The sequence below is a fragment of the Rhipicephalus microplus genome, chromosome 3, assembly GCF_043290135.1.
Source record: "Rhipicephalus microplus isolate Deutch F79 chromosome 3, USDA_Rmic, whole genome shotgun sequence".
Taxonomy (NCBI): domain Eukaryota; kingdom Metazoa; phylum Arthropoda; class Arachnida; order Ixodida; family Ixodidae; genus Rhipicephalus; species Rhipicephalus microplus.
This window is the reverse complement of record NC_134702.1, coordinates 285476051-285494242: the sequence shown is the minus strand read 5'-3', so window position 1 is coordinate 285494242 and position 18192 is coordinate 285476051. Positions and strand designations below refer to the sequence as shown.

The following is an 18192-nucleotide window of genomic DNA, read 5'->3' as shown; positions in this document are numbered from 1 at the left end:
ATGGCCTTCGATTGTCTATTTACAAAATTTTAAGAAAAATCGAAGATGAAGTTTTTTTATTATTCAAATTTCAGTGGAATACACTTTTGCTCATATGAGAACTTTGAGGCAATATATAAAAATTTACATTTGCCCTACGGCAGCAATAATTTATGCACCTAATGAATACACTGTATCCTTAAAATGTGTCAAGTTTGAAAACGCTGCTTGCATTACTTTCGGAGAAAAAAAGTGCGGAATACGTAACTTATTTAAAACTGTCGCAAAATTAGACATTTTTAAAAGCTATTTTCTTAAGGTCTACAAACTTGAAACCGTATGAATTCATTCTTTATTAGACATGCATTTCAGGTAAAAAATATCTTCCTTGAAACAAAAATATTTGTCGTTTTATAGCATCTGCTATTTTCGAAAATGACAGGTGACGAAATTGGTGCCTCCGTGTTGGTGAAGTCTGATATTTTTTTCTCGTAAGTTATGCCGTTAATCATAAAACGAAGTTGACTTTCGGGCTACCTGGTGAGAGGTGCACGAAATATAAAATACTCAATGAAATCTAAAATATCAACTTTTGGACCAGTGTCGATCTCTCGTGGAATCACCCTTGTGCAACTTTACTGAATGAAGGCAACAAAACTGAAAACGGCATACACAGCTGTTATTTTCTGATGTTAGTGGAACTAAGAAAACTCTGAGGCTACTCGGGCATTGTAGAGCAGCTTGGGGCAAAAATAAACTGCACCAAATTAGCTTAACTGGCACAGGTGTTGCAGTCTGTTTGTATATAACAAAGTGATCCAGCAAAAAGGTTGGAGGTCAACGAAGCTCTTGTAACAATTCAGCAATCCGACAGTAGTGTAGGTACACAGGCTGTTGCCATACCAGCCAATATGAGGTACAACTTCTTCTATTCTTGTTGCCGTTTTTCTATAAGGCCATTTCCCATGAGGCGTGTCGAGCGCATTGGACAAGTAAGCGATATGACAGAAGAGTCTATGGGAGGACAAGTGATGTCATGTTTATTGGCAGCCCTTATTATGGAGAGCAGGACATGCTGCGCTGCCATCTGGCAGTACTGTTGTACACTATATAATTAGTACTGCCATCTAGAGGTATTGCCATACGCTACAAGGAGCATTGGGACAAAAAGGCAAGACCTATGGGTTTTCAGACAATCACAAGGTGACAACATCGACAAAGAGAATGCGGCTGAGTGAACATTGGTGTTTTAGCGTAATTTTGACTTTCCAGTGCACACGATAAGATTATTGTTTAAATGCCTGTGTAATATGAATACAGAAAGATTCTAATAAGCTACACAGAGGGGTAGACATCTCACAACTCCTTCTTGGCCCAGTAACTTGGATGCTATTGCAAGAAAAACAACAATATTTTTGATAATGAAGTAACAATGCAGGAAGTGGCTGACAGCAGAGACCCTATTAGACTGCCTCGTGACAGAAGATGGCTAGCTAACAGAAATCCACAACCAAATCTGTTTACACGCTCTTAATAAAAAATAATATATAGGGAAAAAAATAGTACGGCATACTCAATGCTCTTTCCTAAACAAGTCGCTTATCGCACATTTTTCCGGATCCCTCACGCCATGCCTGACACACCACAACCCTCACATTCACAATAGTCCTAATCGGAAGCCTACCAAGATGCTGTTGTGGGCCTCAGGGAGTGTGTTACAGCGTCAAGTGGGCCAATAGCAACAACATATTACTCACCCTCTACCACCTGATCGTAGACTCGCTCCTCCACAGTAAAGATGACATCAAATTTGTCGTAGCAGCTCTGAAAGCGTTCTGGCGTGGGCTTGATTCGCCGGTTCCGATCAAGCATGTGTAAGATGCCATTCTGCGTGTATCTGTACGAGGTCAAGGAATCTGCAGGGCAGCAGTTAACATCATCAGCCTGACAATGGCCACTGTAGGGCAAAAGCCTCTCCCATGTTCCGCGAGTCACCTCAGTCTTGTGCTTGCTGCTGCCAGGTTATAGCTGTAAACTTCGTTATCTCGTCTGCTCACCTGATGTTCTGCCTCTCTCTCACCCATTTGCCTTCTCTAGGAATCTAGTCAGTTACCATTGAAGACCAGTGGTTATCCAGCCTATGCGTAACATGCACAGCCCATGTCCATTTCTTCTTCTCGATTTCAACTATGATGTACCTAAAAGCAGTTTGTTCCCTGACCCACTATGCTCTCTTCCTGTCTCTTAAGGTTACACCTATCATTTACCTTTCCATGGCAACTAGATCACGCTAGACTGTTATCTAGTTAACAAGGGAGAGACACTAAATGCAAACAGACAGAATAAACAGAGATACAGTTCATGTCACATGGCATCCATATTTTCACAAAGTTTAGGGAGCAATGACATCAAATTTCAGACTCGAGATGTGCCCTTCATTCAATTGCTTGGTATGTGTAGGTCTTCTTGGCCAAATTTGAATCATGTCCGTCGCATAGAAGTTATTTTATTTTGATGGCAAACAGCCTACAAGAGCTCAACGGAAAGCAGAGTGCCCTGTGACATCGATACTCCTCGTGCTACATGTTCAGTGTGATACATTCCACACTTAGCATTCTTAGCGATAATGCACTAGTAACGATGACATATGCGATCCAAGTGGTGTTATCGTGGCGCCGACTGGTGCCAAAGCCTGGAAACACACTCACTTTTCATGACTGATGTCCATCGCATCACTTTTAATGATTTCTTGAAATTACAAGGCACGACCCACCCATAAAAGAACAGCAAAAGAAAAGAGCGTGATTTCACGTCTGCTTGTCAGTTAGCATATCGGAAAACCGTTGTGAGCTGCAGTCATTTGGCTGGAAGTGGGGGAAAAGCGCAATGAGGATGTTTTTTTTTTTCATTACACTCCAACATGACCACAAGCTATCAGAGTCGAGTAGCGTACAGATTGATATTATCATCGCTAATAAGCAACACACAGGTTACTGCCGTCGCAACCGTGAAATTGATTTGATTGATACGCGAGGTTTAACGTCCAAAAATCACCATATGATTATAAGAGACACCGTAGTGAAGGGCTCCGGAAATTTCAACCACCTGAAATTCTTTAACAAGCACCCAAATCTGAGCACACGGGCCTACAGCATTTTCGCCTCCATCGAAAATGCAGCCGCCGCAGCCGGGATTCGATTCCGCGACCTGCGCTCAGGAGCAGAGTACTTTAGCCACAAGACCACCCCACCGGGGCGCAACTGTGAGAGGTTTATGATTCAGGAGTTGGTGGGGAAAGAAACTCGTCCCTTGAATTTTGAAACAGAAAATCATTTTCTCCGAAAGGGTGAAGCAGTTAGCGTGTTAGCAGCATGCTCTAAAGTTATTTATTTACAAAGACTGCTGTCTCAATGTACGAGACACAGCAGGGGCAAATGCAAATGTTCAGCAACTTCTAAAAATATAATTTCAACAAAACACAAGTTTACGCAATTCTTTTTTCCAATTACTCAGCACTGAGTTTGCGCCGATGCCCAGCGAACTCATTTCAAGAATACATGTTCTGAAAAAAAGCCAAAAACAATAAAAAACCAAAACAAAAACAATTCTGAATTTATCTAATGGGCACAGTATCTAGAGGGTCAAATCGCCGGGTATGATGTGCAGAAGATTCAACGAATGATATGGGTGCTAGAACACTTTAACCAGTGTGAATTGTCTTATTTATATATGTAGGGAGATGACAAAAATGCAAGTGCGCCGATGTTCGAGAGCGGCTGCTGCGTTAGAACATGCGCATGGAAAGTCACAGGTCATAATAAAGCAGCCTAAGCAATATTTTATCTTTATATAGATTCTTACATATATAACTATGTCATCTCTGTGGTGAGGCAACCAAACAACCAACATATATTCAAGTCGACCAAAGTGTTATGCACTGTCGGTCAGCATTCCTTTGCCCAGTAGCTTAACATACGTAGCAGACACCAGTTCTCGAAGAGCTTGTTGCAGATTGATTCAATGTACGTGTGCCGTCCCCTCTCGGAGAGAGCGGCCAGGAGCCGTGTTTGCCTTTCAAGTGCCGCCAAAGGAAGTCGGGGGGACGCTTAGGCCCCTAACAAGGGCTACTCCTACGTCTTGAAAATCTTTTTTCCTTTGTTATGGCCACTTTAAACGGCGCCGCAAACGACCTTCAGAGCGTCATTTGTCATCTTCTCTATCGGCTCACGGAGAGAGTAAAGGAGCGGTCGTCGACGGAAGAAGAAATGCCAGGCGGCGGGCAGACTCACCCTACCTGCCCGAGCAACAGCACCGCTTTTTTATGGGGGACTTACGGAGTGTTCGTGAATGTTTGTTAAAATGTGACCCCAATTCCTGTTAATTAAAGTTACTTTTGTTTAAATGTTCACAAGTGTTCGACCGTTAACTGGCTGGATAGCGGACGCTTTGACCCATCAAATGCGAGCTGCAAGACCAGCATAGTATGTGTGCCATTTTAAGTTAGCTGTGAAAGTTACACCAATCTGTTTACCTACAGAACACCTACAAGACTTACACTGTCATTAGCATATATAAAATGAAGAGGCTATGTCTTACTTGAAAAAGGCCATGACTTTAGTATTATTGAAGTTTGCTTTGTTTCACTTCCATTACAAAATGATGAAAAAAAATGCTATTCAGGGCATCTTGATCTTGAATATTAGGGATGGTTCTACAGAGAATGCAGTAGTCTGCACACATTCTGAGTATATTTCAGTATCACCGACAATTTCTTCTCCGTCCTTTATATAAATAATGAACAAATACGGCCCAAAAATAGACCCTTCAGCCTCCTTCCTGATGTGATATGTGCTTCAAATGACTTTGCGTGGTTAAACATAGCAAATTATGGGCGAGACATCAAGTGATGTGCTATTCAATCAACCACCGAGTTGTCGCAAAGAAGTGGCGAAGAGGCTAAAGCTTTGGTATGGCCAACCATGCCAAAGACCTTGGAATAGTCAATAAATATGGCATCAATCCATTTTCGGTTGTTAAAGGAAGAATTAATCTCATGTGCAAAGTAAAGCAACTGTGTGACAGTAAAATAGCCAGCACTAAAGCTGCAAGAAGATAGGGGAAGTATATTGTGTGCATTTAAGTATTCTAGAGTGTATTTGTTAATGATATACTCCAAAATTTAAAGTTGGTAGCAAGCAAATTTAAAGCCTACAATTTGGTATTATTTGCTTGTATCAGGACTTAAATATGGGCATGACGTTTGCTTGGCAGCAGGGACAGCATATGACGGGGACGCTTAATGCTGTTGTTTTCCCAGGTGTTCGAGGCGTACCGTGGCTGACTATCAGCGTTGATAGCAGAGCGTGCTGCATCCAGCACCTTGCAAGAGTGCCGCATTGACCGACCGGCTACGTTTTTGCGCCCGGCACCATACCACGTCACATCAACCACACCTGGCCCTTCAAAAAGACAGTGGCAACGCCTCCCTCGATCACTTGGCAGCAGGGACAGCATACGACGGGGACGCTTATTCCTGTTGTTTTCTCAGGGGTTCGAGGCGTACCGTGGCTGACTATCAGCGTTGATAGTGGAGCCTGCTGCATCCAGCGCCTTGCAAGAGTGCCGCACTGACCGACCGGCTACGTTTTTGCGCCCGGCACCATACCACGTGACATCAACCACCCCTGGTCCTTCAAAAAGACAGCGGCAACGCCTCCCTCAATCACTTGGCAGCAGGGACAGCATACGACGGGGACGCTTATTCCTGTTGTTTTCCCAGGTTAGGCATTTGCTCTCCTGTTTTGTATAGTTCATTTGCTATCCAGTGCTATCTCTGTTGCCTATTTTTCAAAGTTTGTACTTGTTTTGCCCACTGTTGAATCTGTAACTGGCCTTTAATCATGAGTACTGAGTTCGCGGACTTCAAACGCGACATTCGGAAAAAAATCAGAGAGTTAAACAAAAGCCTTGACCACATGAACAAAGACTACGAAAATATAAAACAAGAGTGCGCTGAAATTAGAAAGGAAAACGCTGCTCTCAGGGCGTCCCAAGAGGCAATGCAATGTGAGATAGACCGTTTGAGAAAGTTGGTGCATGAAAATTCCACGCGCCTAACTGCTCAGGATCAATACTCTCGAAACAAAAAATATAGAAATTAAAGGGATCCCACATACCCCTAATAAAAACCTTGTGCAATTGCTTGCCAAAGTTGGTGACGCCTTGGGGGAGCCAATAAGTGAACAAGACATGAAAATATGCCACCGTTTGCCAGCGAGGAGTGCCGCTTCGCAAAGTAACACGGCACCAGACCCAGGTGTTGCAAAGAACAACGAGGTACGCCCTCACGCAAGCGCTGTTTCCGATCGGGTTAGCAGAGCAGGCAGTGACGCCCCCCTGAACGAAAACATCGTGGTTGTTTTCAATCACAGAGCTAAGAGGGATGTCTTCGTTAAGAAAGCACAGAGAACTCGATTCACAGCTGAGGAACTGAGAGTCACAACTAAACAGTCTGTTTTCGTAAATGAGCAACTTTGTCCCCAACTGAAAAAATTGCTGGGTATGACGATTGCTCAGAAACGGGAAATGAACTGGCGCTTCGCGTGGGCAAGTGGTGGCAAAATATTTGCGCGTGAAACGGAAACATCTCCTGCAGTTCAAATCACATGTGAAGCTGACTTGCATAAAATGTGCGCGGCCACTTCAAGCAGTCGCGAGGCATCTAGCATGCCGTAGGCTCTGATTAGCGCGTTTCGTTTTTGCGGTGCGACCTTTTTTTTCTTTTTCTTTTTTTCCTTTTGTTAAGATGGCGATATTACCACGTGACATCCATATACCTTACACTAGTGGATATTGCAGTATCATGCACTTAAATGCTCGGTCAGCTCGCAACAAGCACGATGATATAACTACGTTTCTCGACGAATTCTCCTTTAAATTCGACATCATCATGATTTCTGAAACTTGGTACACGTGCAAAGACGAGGTACTATGCTTGCCAACGTATAGATCGTTTTTTCTAAACAGGCCCTTGAGGGGGAGGTGTGTTGCAACTAACTGCTGACCATTTAGTTTGCAGCCTTCTCTCAGACTTTTCGGCGATTACACCAGACTATGAGGCATTATCACTAGCATGTCACAAGTATGTATATGTGGTAGTTTATCGTCCACCTGAGGGAAAAACGGAAGCGTTTTTTCGATTTCTTGAAAATCTGCTTACGTATGCGTGCACTAACAAGTTGCACATTATCATAGGGGGCGACTGCAACATTAACCTTCTACAGCAAACTGAAACCTCTGGTAACTTCAAACTACCACTTGATTCTTTTGCGTGTGCTAATATTATTACTGAACCTACACGTGTCACTTCAGATACTGAAAGCCTTATCGACTTACTTATTACAAATGACATAAGTGATTCAAGCGTATCTGGAACTGTTATTGCCGATATTAGTGATCACTACCCTATATACATGCTTCAAAATCGCAACGAGTATCTTAATCGTGCAAAAGTATCAACTCCAGAATCATACAAAATACAGGAAATTAGTAACAAAACATTAGACACTTTTATGCATAAAATTGGCCAGATTTGTTGGGATCCTGTCTATAAATCAGTTAACGCTAATGAGGCATATGAAATATTCATGTGCCTGTTAAGAAAAACTTACCATAAGTGCTTTAAATATAAAACTGTCGAAACGCTAAAGAAAGATCGGAAACAATGGATGACGCGAGAATGTCTGGAAATTATTAAGAAGAAAAATCTACTGTACGCGAAATTCTTGAAAACAAGACACCATAACGATCTTTCAGAATTCAAGCGGTATAGAAATTTTGTAACGAAGCACCTGAGAAAAACTAAGGATGCGTACTATGAAGCTCTCTTCAAGAGGGTTAGCACTCGTGGTGACGTGCTTTGGCGAGAAATAAATAAGGTTCTAAATAGCAGTTGCTCTAGAGACAACGCACTTGAGTTAAAAATAGATAACAAGATATTAAACGTAGAAGAACTTGCTAATAAATTTAACGTGAACTTCACAACGCTGGTGTCCTCTGATTTATCAAACCCTTCTCGTGCCTGTAATAGTGATTACAGGGACTTTCTAGGTGTGCTAAACATGAACACTGCATATTTTTTAAACACAACTCCTGAAGAAGTATTGGCTGTATTTATGTCACTAAAAAACACTACTGCTCGGGACATAGATGACCTACAAATTAAACCTATTAAAGCAGCACTTGATCTTTTGTTATCTGTTCTTACCCATCTGTTTAATATCTGCTTATCTACCGGAGTTTTTCCAGAAAGAATGAAGCAAGCGAGGGTTAGTGTCTTATACAAATCTGGTGACTGAAATATCTTTTCTAATTATCGTCCGATCTCCATACTTCCTGTTATATCTAAAGGGCTAGAGAAAGTCATATATCAACGTGTCATGTCTTTTTGTGAAAAGTACTCTATATTATCACCGCATCAATTTGGCTTCCGACGGGGCATGTCCACGGAACTGGCTCTCCTCACACAAAAAGAACTCATACTTAACTCATTTGAAAAGAAACTGTTAACACTGGGTGTTTTTATTAACTATTCCAAAGCATTCGATAGAATCAACCACGAAGTACTCTATGCAAAATTGCGTCATTATGGTTTTCGCGAAACCCCACTTGACTTTCTGAAATCTTATTTATCACAAAGAAAGCAGTCTGTAGTTATAAATGACAACCAATCCTCCCTACTAACCATAACGTCAGGTGTACCTCAGGGCAGCATATTAGGGCCCCTACTGTTTAATATTTATATAAACGACATAAATGTCAGCAAATATGTGGACTTTATAATTTATGCAGATGACACTAGTATATTCTTTCATGGTAATGATTTAGGTAAGCTTGCAGACTCAGCCAACAACATTCTTAACGACATCTTCATATGGAGTACTGCAAATTGTTTAATGATCAACACAAAAAAATCCAAAGCTGTGGTATTCGCACCGGTTCAGAAGGCTGTCTATCAATGTTTGGAGATATACCTAGGGCCCGAAAAAATTGGGGTTGTCAAAGAAGTTTCATCATTAGGAGTAATTTTTAATGAAAATCCTAATTGGGACGAACACATTAATAAAATAACTAGAAATATAGCTAGGACGTGTGGTGCTCTCTCTAAACTTCGACAGATACCTCCAGCAAACATTAAACCTTTACTCTATAATACATCTCACATAAACTATTGTGGTCCACTGTGGGCAGATACATCTAAAGCAAATCGGAACAAAATATTTTTACTGCAGAAAAAAGCGATTCATCATATTGCAAACGTACCATACTACGCACATACAAGTAATTTATTCAGAAAATATAACATTTTACCAATAGATCACATACACAGCTTCAACCTTATTATGAAATACAAACAAAGCTTGCTATCAAACAACGCTTGTTTTCTTAAAACTGTGTAACCACAGAAAAAATACACAACCCCATTATGACATTCGGAAAAGGCCTTCCTGGTTCGTTCCTTATTCGCGAACTAATCATGGTTTGAGAAGACTTGAACACTACATTCCTGCTTGTTTTAACATGTTTGAAAATAAAAACATAGACATCTTTAATATACATAAAAAACAACTTAAGAACCTTCTCATTCAGAATGGTGGCGTGTAGTTTAGCTTCTACTAATTGTCCGGCTAAAATAGTATATGTAAAAGAAACACCCTATAATAGTGCTTGTGTGTAACACGGCATCCTATGATGTTTGCTTTCTTTGACATTTTTTTCGTTGCTTTTTTTTTACGAGTAAAACATGCAACATTTCACTCGTCAGTGTTTCCCTTGTGCATCAAAACTTGTGCTTTTCGCATACCCAGTGTTGTAAACGTCGTATAATCATCTTGTAATACTTTGGTAGCCATTTAGCAACGTGTGCATTGTTTCATGATTGACCGTACGCTGTTTTCTTTTTTTATTTGTTGTTTTTCTCTCTTTGTGGTTTGCTCATTTTATGTAAACCTGGAACTGATGTAATTTTGATGCATTTTCTTTTTATTTCCTAATTTCTTGAAGTTTTGAAAATCGACGTCAAATTGTTTTTTCATGTTTGTGCTCTGCGAATTTTGTAATGCCAAGTGAAAAGGGGTAGGAGCCTCGTCAAGCTGCTAACACGGCAGCTTTTTGCTCTTATCCTTGCGTTTTCTTTTTCACAACTCTGTGAAGAAAATGTTTAATAAAACTGAAACTGAAAACAAACTAATTTCCACAGTTGGGGAACTGCTACACAGATTACTACTACAGTATTATAGCCAGAATGCCATTCTCTATACCACTTTAGAAACATATTCAAAACACCGTATGGACCAGATAGTTTTGAAATCTCAAGATTTATTACAAGGCTATGTTCACCAGAAGAGCATAACTCAAAATTAGATAGAGCAGGTAGTTTGCTGCACGCAGAAAAGGAAGGAGTGATGCCATTATTGATAAAAAAAGCAGATTCAAAGTAATTATCAAAGGCACTTGCTATAGCTTCAAGATTTGAGGAGGCCATCAAAAATAAACAACCAAGGCATAGACAATAGGACTAATCGAATTCTAGAGCCTGGATGGATTTTCTTATAAATGTCACGTAGGCGTTGCTAAAGTAGTGTACTGTAGTGCTTAGCTTCTTCTCATTTCAGCTTCTAATTCACTTTTCAATGCATTAACTGAAGAAGCATTATCATTACACTTGAAATGACCATTCTAACATGAGTGTTTTACATGACGAGTGAGATTAATTATATTTTCATGGTGGCATGGCTGTCTTGGGTTTTATTTATTATACTTTCAAGGCACACAGCTTGATAGAGAATGAAGCACAATATCACAACACTCGGGAAGGAGCGCATCTACATTGTGAAATTTGCTATAACATTCCGATTCCTAAGAAGATTAAGCTAAAGGGTCCAGTAGGGAAATGTCATCAACGTTAGGGAAGTTTAAAACAATTTTCCTCTCAGGGCTTTGAGTAGCACACTTAAAGTTTGAGGTGATTTCAACAGATATTACGGTCAGAAAACCATTCGATGACACGTGCGACAGGAACACGCATCCTAAGTGCAGCCTAAGTCTGTACCAGCAAAATGCTGGTACAGACTTAGGCTGCAGCAAACACTTTCTCATCTGATCTCGCAAAACTGCAAAATGCTGGTGCATGAAAAAAGAGCCGCGCCCGAGAAAAGAGCAGCGTTTGTGTAATGACATCATAGCGCGCTGAAGGGTACAGGAGCCGTTAGCTGAAGCCTGCTGAAAATGCATTTGTGCTAGCTTTCGTGGCCGCACACTTATAATCAAAATTCACAGTTGCGGATCGAGCCACACAGCCTCCTACCCGAGTATCTCTTCACACTCCTTCACCCAGCAAAAGACAGACATGGCTTCCTTTTTAGTTGTGGAGCAATCGACTGCAGGCATCGCACGTGGAGTGATGCTACCGCATGCGCCCTCCGTGCGATGGAGATGAGCAGCTTGTTTTGTTTATGCTGTTCAGCAAAGTTCCCCGGTAGCGCTCGCGATATCTTATCTAAGGGAACAGCATACAGCGTACGTATAAAAGTTAATTCAGACTTTATATGGAACATGAGAACGACGATAAAAGCTTAGTGTGTTCTTCTCGCAATAAAGAAATATACAAAAACTGTCAAAGCAGGCCGGCCCTTTTGATGAAGAGCTGTGACGTCTTCACTGTAAACAATTCGTCTGCTGAGAGAATGAAATAATGCGGAGCCTCTTTTTTGTTTAGTTCTCTATTACATTCCAATTCACTCCACTCACTACTATTCTTACCGGCTGTATCTCTTTGACATTTATGTCTTCATGAAGCACATGGGCAATATGTGAGAGTTAAGCAGAGCCCAGCAGGATTTCGAGCTTGTGAGCTGATCATTATTTCTCTGTTATTTCCACTCGCCCAATCGTAAACTTACAAATACAGCGAAATCATAAGTTCACTGTACGTGATAAACATGCGATACGCAAAAAAGAACGGGGGCAAGAATTCATGACAAAGCAAGGTTGAGAATAATCTACAACTGCACATATTTCTTGTATATAGACCATGCGAGAGTATGTGCCCTACTCATGTCATGTGAATCACCGTTATGCCGTATTGAAGAACGCTAAAAGAACAAGAAACCCCAAGAGAGAATAACACACTCGATTGCGTACTTTCAGAAGCTGTTTTAGGACCCTATATAGGCAGGGAATGCAAACACGGACACAAGAAAGCAGTCAAGACACCCCAAGCGCCACTGAAAGATTCTAAAGCTGGAAAAAAGATGGCGAAGTGATGCATTTTATGCCCACATTCTCCATTTGAATTAGAATATGACAAACGGCGGCGCGCCGTAACTATTGCACAGCGTGGTCTCTTTTGAAACTACGGCGGTGCACAGCCTTAGTCTGCGCAGATACTCATTAAGCTCATTCCAAATAGTATGGACATTTTGCAGTAAAGCAAAAACCAAACAAAAGAAAATGAAACAATTCTGAATTGATCTAACGGGCACAATATTTAGAAGTTGAAATCACTGGGTATGATGTGCAGAATATGCAAAAAGGATATGGCTGTTAGAACACTGGAACTAGTGTGAACTATCTTATTTATGCAGAAGGATGAAACGATAACATGTGCGCGAATGTTCAAAAGGGGCTGCAGCAATAAAACATGTGCTTGCAAATTAGGTGAGAAACACGAGAAATATTAACAGTATTGCTTTTTTTTTAACAGATCCTAACATAATTATGTCATGTTTGTGGTGAGGCAACCAGACAGCCAATGCAAACTAGAGTCTCACCGAAGTCTTATACACTGCCAGTTAGCATTCTTTTGTCAAGCTGCTTAGCGTGCGTCAGAGACCCCCAAGTTTTCGAAGAGCTTGTTGCAAATTGTTTCAACGTGCATGTGCCATATTGAATTTGCCGTGAGTGTTATGCCAATGCATTTAAACTACATAACACCTATTACACTTACACAGTCATTTGTATTTAAAAAATGAAGAGGTTGCTTCTTATTTGAAAAGGTCATGACTATGTTCTTTTTGAAGTTTGCCATACAAAGAGAAAAAAAAAAAAACACTAGTCAGCACATCCTGATCTTGAGTATTACAACTGGTTCTACAGATAACGCAGTCTGCATACATTCCAAGTTTATTTTGAGTATCGCCGATAATTTTTTTTTCGTCATTTATATAAATATTACACAAAGATCACCCAAGCACGGAGCCTTGAAGTCCCTTCCTGATCTGATACATCAGATGACTTTGCATAGTTAAGTATAACAAGTTTTGAGCGTGACAGCAAGTAATCTGCCATCTAATCAACCAGCTTGATGTCACCAAAATATTTGTGAGAAAGCTAAATGTTTAGCATGGCAAACCATGTCAAAAACCTTCGTATAGTCAATAAATATGACATCAACCTGTTTTTGGTTGTTAAGGAAAGAAGCGATGTTGTGCGTAAATTGAAGCAACTGTGTAACAGTAGAATAGCCAGCATGAAAGCCGTGCTGTGATTGTGAAAGTATATTGTGTGCTTGGGTAATCTATATTGTATTTGTAGATTATATGCCTTAAATGTTTAGAGCTGGTATAAAGCGAAAATATTGACCTATAATTCAATAGTATTTGCTTATTTCTGGACTTAAATATCAGCCCAACGTTTGCTAATTTCCACAGCTGGGGAGCTGCTGCCGACATTATTATTTAAATATTACAGAAAAATTCTCAGCACACCATTGTCAATACCACTTTGGAAATATATTCAGGGGTGCAACAGTCAAAAAATTTTAGAGCAATTTTCGGAGCAGCAAAATTTTACTTTTGAAGCACTAAAATGCAAATTTGGAGCAGGTTTTGGGGGAAAAAAAACCTACACTCTTTATCACGAAAGACAAAATTTGGAGCAGTACAAAAAGATAAGGCCTACATTTACAAAAAGAAGTGTATACAATCTATTTGAGATTACTTGAATCATGCAGTGGACACTGCTATTTCAATAAAAGGACACTGCTATTTCAATAAAAGTAGTATCGTGAACCACTCCTCTGAGCAAACAATGACGAAGTCTTTATTAGCATTTGCCGGATCTTTCAAATATTTTGACAGACTGCAAATTCAAATGTAAATCTCCTGAGATGCCAGCCTTGAAAATCAGGGAATCAATGAAACTGAGGAGTAGCGGTGGCAAAAAAAAAAAGAAAAAAACAGGCACAGTTTTTTTTAAGGCGGTAGCAATGTCATACGCTGTTCTAAATAATTGGCCGAAAAATTCTTAGATGTCGGCAATCAAACTATTCACAGTTATGCGGCGTATACATGCATGAGTAATTGAATAAAATGAGCTGTGTCCTGTGACTAGTGCTGAGAACCTTCCTTTCCAAATCATAATACCCTTTTTGCAAGGCATTAGTGCACTGTGGCAAAAGTGCCTTAAGCCGCAATCTGCACGGGTTAGAGCAAAATCAAGAAGTTTTCGAACACCATGTTCCCTCCCCCCCCCCCGTTTTTTCCCTCCCAATGAGGTTAGGTTTAGGCAACAACTTTTCAGCTCACTAGCAAGACGCGTTCTACCAGATAAAGTAACAACAGCACGCACCTGTTGATCTGACAGAAGCACCGGATATTTATCTCCGGGACGACACAACCTAGCTTAAAAAAATGAAAATGTTTTATGTGTCTTTGCTATGGCCGAGCAACGAACGTGGTCGCTGGAAGCGTCAGCGTCCGCAGCATGTTCACTCCCTTCGCAAGCCAAGAAAGCGATACGCGCTTCCAGCTCTAGGTGCTAACATGTCATAGTCACGTTTGCTGACTAAGAAGTTTATAATTCCTGTGAGGCGTAGGTGGCTACGGCAACGCATTTGTCTAGAAGTTGCGTCGTCTCGCCGAGAAGTATCCAGTGCGGTCAGCGGACTGATGGGTGCGCAGCTTTGTTACTATAGCTGGTCAATCACGTCCCTGAACTATTAGGAATATATCTAACACCGCGGTTGAGCGTCTGTGTGCTTGGATTGATTGATGACGCAAACTAAAGGTTACCATATTGGCCTCTATTTCTTGCTTAAATTAGCACAACTGAGAAAATGTTTAGGCTGGTTGGGCATTTTGGCGCCAGTGTAGCGCAATTTCAGCAAATTTCATGGTTTTGGTGCAGCTCGGTGCAGAAATGTGGTTTGTATCAAATTGGTGCAGCTGTTACAAGCCTGCATATTTGAAATACTATCCAAACCAGATTGTTTTGAAACCTCCAGATTAATAAAAGGTTATGTACTACAGAGGAGCTTAATTCAAGATTAGCAAGAGGAAGTAGAGAACTGCATGCGAAAAATAAAGGAGTAATACTGTTATCAGTAGAAAAAAAAACAGACTTAAAAAATAATTATTAAAGGCAATTTCTGTACCTTCAGGATGTAAGGAGGATAGGCCATCAAGAATGAAGGATGAGGACATAGACGATGCAGAACAAATCAACCACTAAACCGTGGATGCAATTTTTATAGTAAATATAGCGAAGGCATTGCTAAAGGAGCAGTTCTTAGCCTCTTTCATTTCAGCTTTTAATTTACTTTTTCAATGCATCAAATGAAGAAGCATTGTCATTACACTAAGAATAACAATTCTTACGTAAGTGCTTTATGTGACGACAGAGATGAATTACAACTTCATAGTACCAAGGGTGTCTTGTGTTCCATTTAATATATATTTGAGCCACACACTTGGATAGGCATTCTCGCACAAGGTCATGGAACTTAAGAAGGAGCACATCTGCATTTCAAAATTTCCTACAACATTTGAAATCCTCAAAACATGAGGCTGAAGTGTCCAGCACGGAAGTGTCATCAACTTTAAGAAAGTCCAAGACAGTTTTGAACTCACGTATTTGAGAGAAACACGCCAAGTTTGAGGCAACTTGAACAGTTTTATAGCCAGAAAACCCTTTGATGACTTCACATATTTTACACTGTGCAATGGGAACACGCAGCCCCATAACACACTTAGTCTACTACAAAACTTTCTTGTGCAGGAATATGGCTGCTCCCCAAAAAGACAGTAGTGTTTCTGCAGTGACATCATGGCGCTTAGCAGGGTACACAAGCCGTTCGCTGATGCCTGTTGAAATAACGGGCGCTAGCACTCTCGACCGCACCCTTATAATCAAAGTCCACATACATATTCAAAAACCCAGCGCTAAAAACGGCAGGAAAGAAAAGAGGGGACAGGACAGGGCGCTGCCGTTTCTGCCGTTTTTTGCGCTGGGTTTTTTAATATGTATGTGAACCAACAAGCCCAAGCAACTGTGAACCTTAACAAAGTTCACAGTTGCGAATCGAGTCACGCAGCTTCCTACTTGAGTATCACTTCATCGTCCAGCAAAAGACTGACTGAACTTCCTTACCGGTTGAGAAGCGATCAATCGCAGCCATCACACGCAGAGTGATGTTATCACATGCGCCCTCCGTGCGATGAATATGGGCAGCTTGTTTCATGTATGCTTCAGCAGTGTTACCTCACTAGCGTTCGCGAGATTTTATCTGCGGAAACAGCATACAGTGTGCTTACAAAAATTATTGATTTGGACTTTATACAAAACATGAAAGCGACAATTAAACCTTGAAGAGAGCAACCAAATAATTCTTCTAACAATCAAAAAATATGCTACAACTGTCAAAGTGGGCCAGTCTTTTTTTATGGAGAGCTGCGTCATCTTCACTGTAAATAACTGGACCATTGAGAGAATGAGATACAGTTGATCCCAAATATATCCCACTCGTGAAATAGTTCAATATATCATTATACTAAATACAAAATATGCACATTGAATTTATTTATTTATTTATTGATTTATGATACCTTACAAGCTCAATGAGAGCATTGAGTAAGGGGGGTACAAACTTCAAAGAGTAATAGGGCGGTCATCAATAACATGTAATACACAGAAAATAACACAACATCGTGACAAAGCGTGTCTAGTCACTGACACTCAAACAAATGTAATACGCGAATGTTTCCCGATATGCAGAAAGCTTGAATAACAAGAAATTCAAGGTACATGAACGAAACACAATAAAAAAATTCAGAGGGCGTAGGTATAGAATTTAAGTGAGCAGCAACGGCGGTGCAACTGAGCAACAAAAACTGGGAGAATAACAAGAACTGGGAGAACAATGGCAATAAAAAACAACATACACACGCATTTTCCAAACACATATACTGCCAGCCGTACAAAGGCGTTCACCAATATAAATTGCAAGACAACGGTGGGTACAGCAAAAATTAAAGAGAACCAAAGAGAAATGTGAAACTAGGTGAGTGGTACAGCTGCAGCTACAAACATCAGTGAAGTTAGAGCGATTAGTTTGAAGGCCTATATTAAAGCATTTCAGGCCTCGAAAATTGTTACACGCGCTAACGTAAAGATTCGCTCACATTAAAATGAAGAGCACGGTGCAGACAGTACGTTACCGAACTTTATTTCGCTTGAAAATAATCCGTAAACTGATGTTGCTTCTTGTGCATCATCAAGTTCTAGTCTTTTCAAATAAGCAAATTCAGCTCCTTCGGCCACAACAGCCCTGATTGACACAGAATGCCTATGCAAGCTTTGTAGCGCGGCAAAAAGATGTTTAGCAGTGGCAGCGATGCCGTTGGCATATTCAGAAACCCACGGGTACAGTTCCGCAGCACCGGACACGGCAGCCATGATCTCAGCATCGATGCAGTCAGAAACAGCCACGACGTCATCTGAACTGATGAAGTCGTTCACTGTCTGAGACAATGCCCAGAAACTGTGCCAAGTCCCAGAATTCACTGAAGCACCGCACACTGTTGTCAGCCGTCACGACACACATAAAGTCATCACTTGGCTCGCAAGAAAAGTTTACGGCGGTGCTTCACTTGACGTGCTTTTAGCACCAGTCATGACGACGTCACAAAGTGGGGGTCAATGCTCAGTTCAACTCCAGAATGAGAGTTTATGAAAAATGAGGCGAGAAACCCACAAGGACAAAAGAAAACACCGAGTTCCTATCGTCGACATGTAGGCGATATCGATGTCACCTGTGGCTATGTAGTCAGCGGCCACTGCTTTCAGCTGCTTTGATAAGAAAAGCTAGAAAAAGTGTAGCCTCTGAGACATGCTTTTTAGCCCATTTATGCCCAGTGTCCTACATGTAGGACGGTG

General features: G+C 40.9%; 1 protein-coding gene across 6 annotated transcripts in view; it reads right to left on the bottom strand.

Annotated features, from left to right (window-relative positions):
• Nucleotides 1-18192, bottom strand: part of Ssu72 (Ssu72 CTD phosphatase) — a 137972-nt gene that overhangs the window by 96542 nt on the left and 23238 nt on the right. For all 6 annotated transcript variants that reach the window (XR_012894579.1, XM_075891082.1, XM_075891080.1 and 3 more), the window contains one exon: nt 1737-1876. Coding sequence is in view for 5 of the 6 variants with exons in the window: in XM_075891082.1 (XP_075747197.1) it covers nt 1737-1876 (140 nt within the window). In the remaining variant the exon portion in view is untranslated. The remainder of the gene's footprint in view (nt 1-1736; nt 1877-18192) is intronic.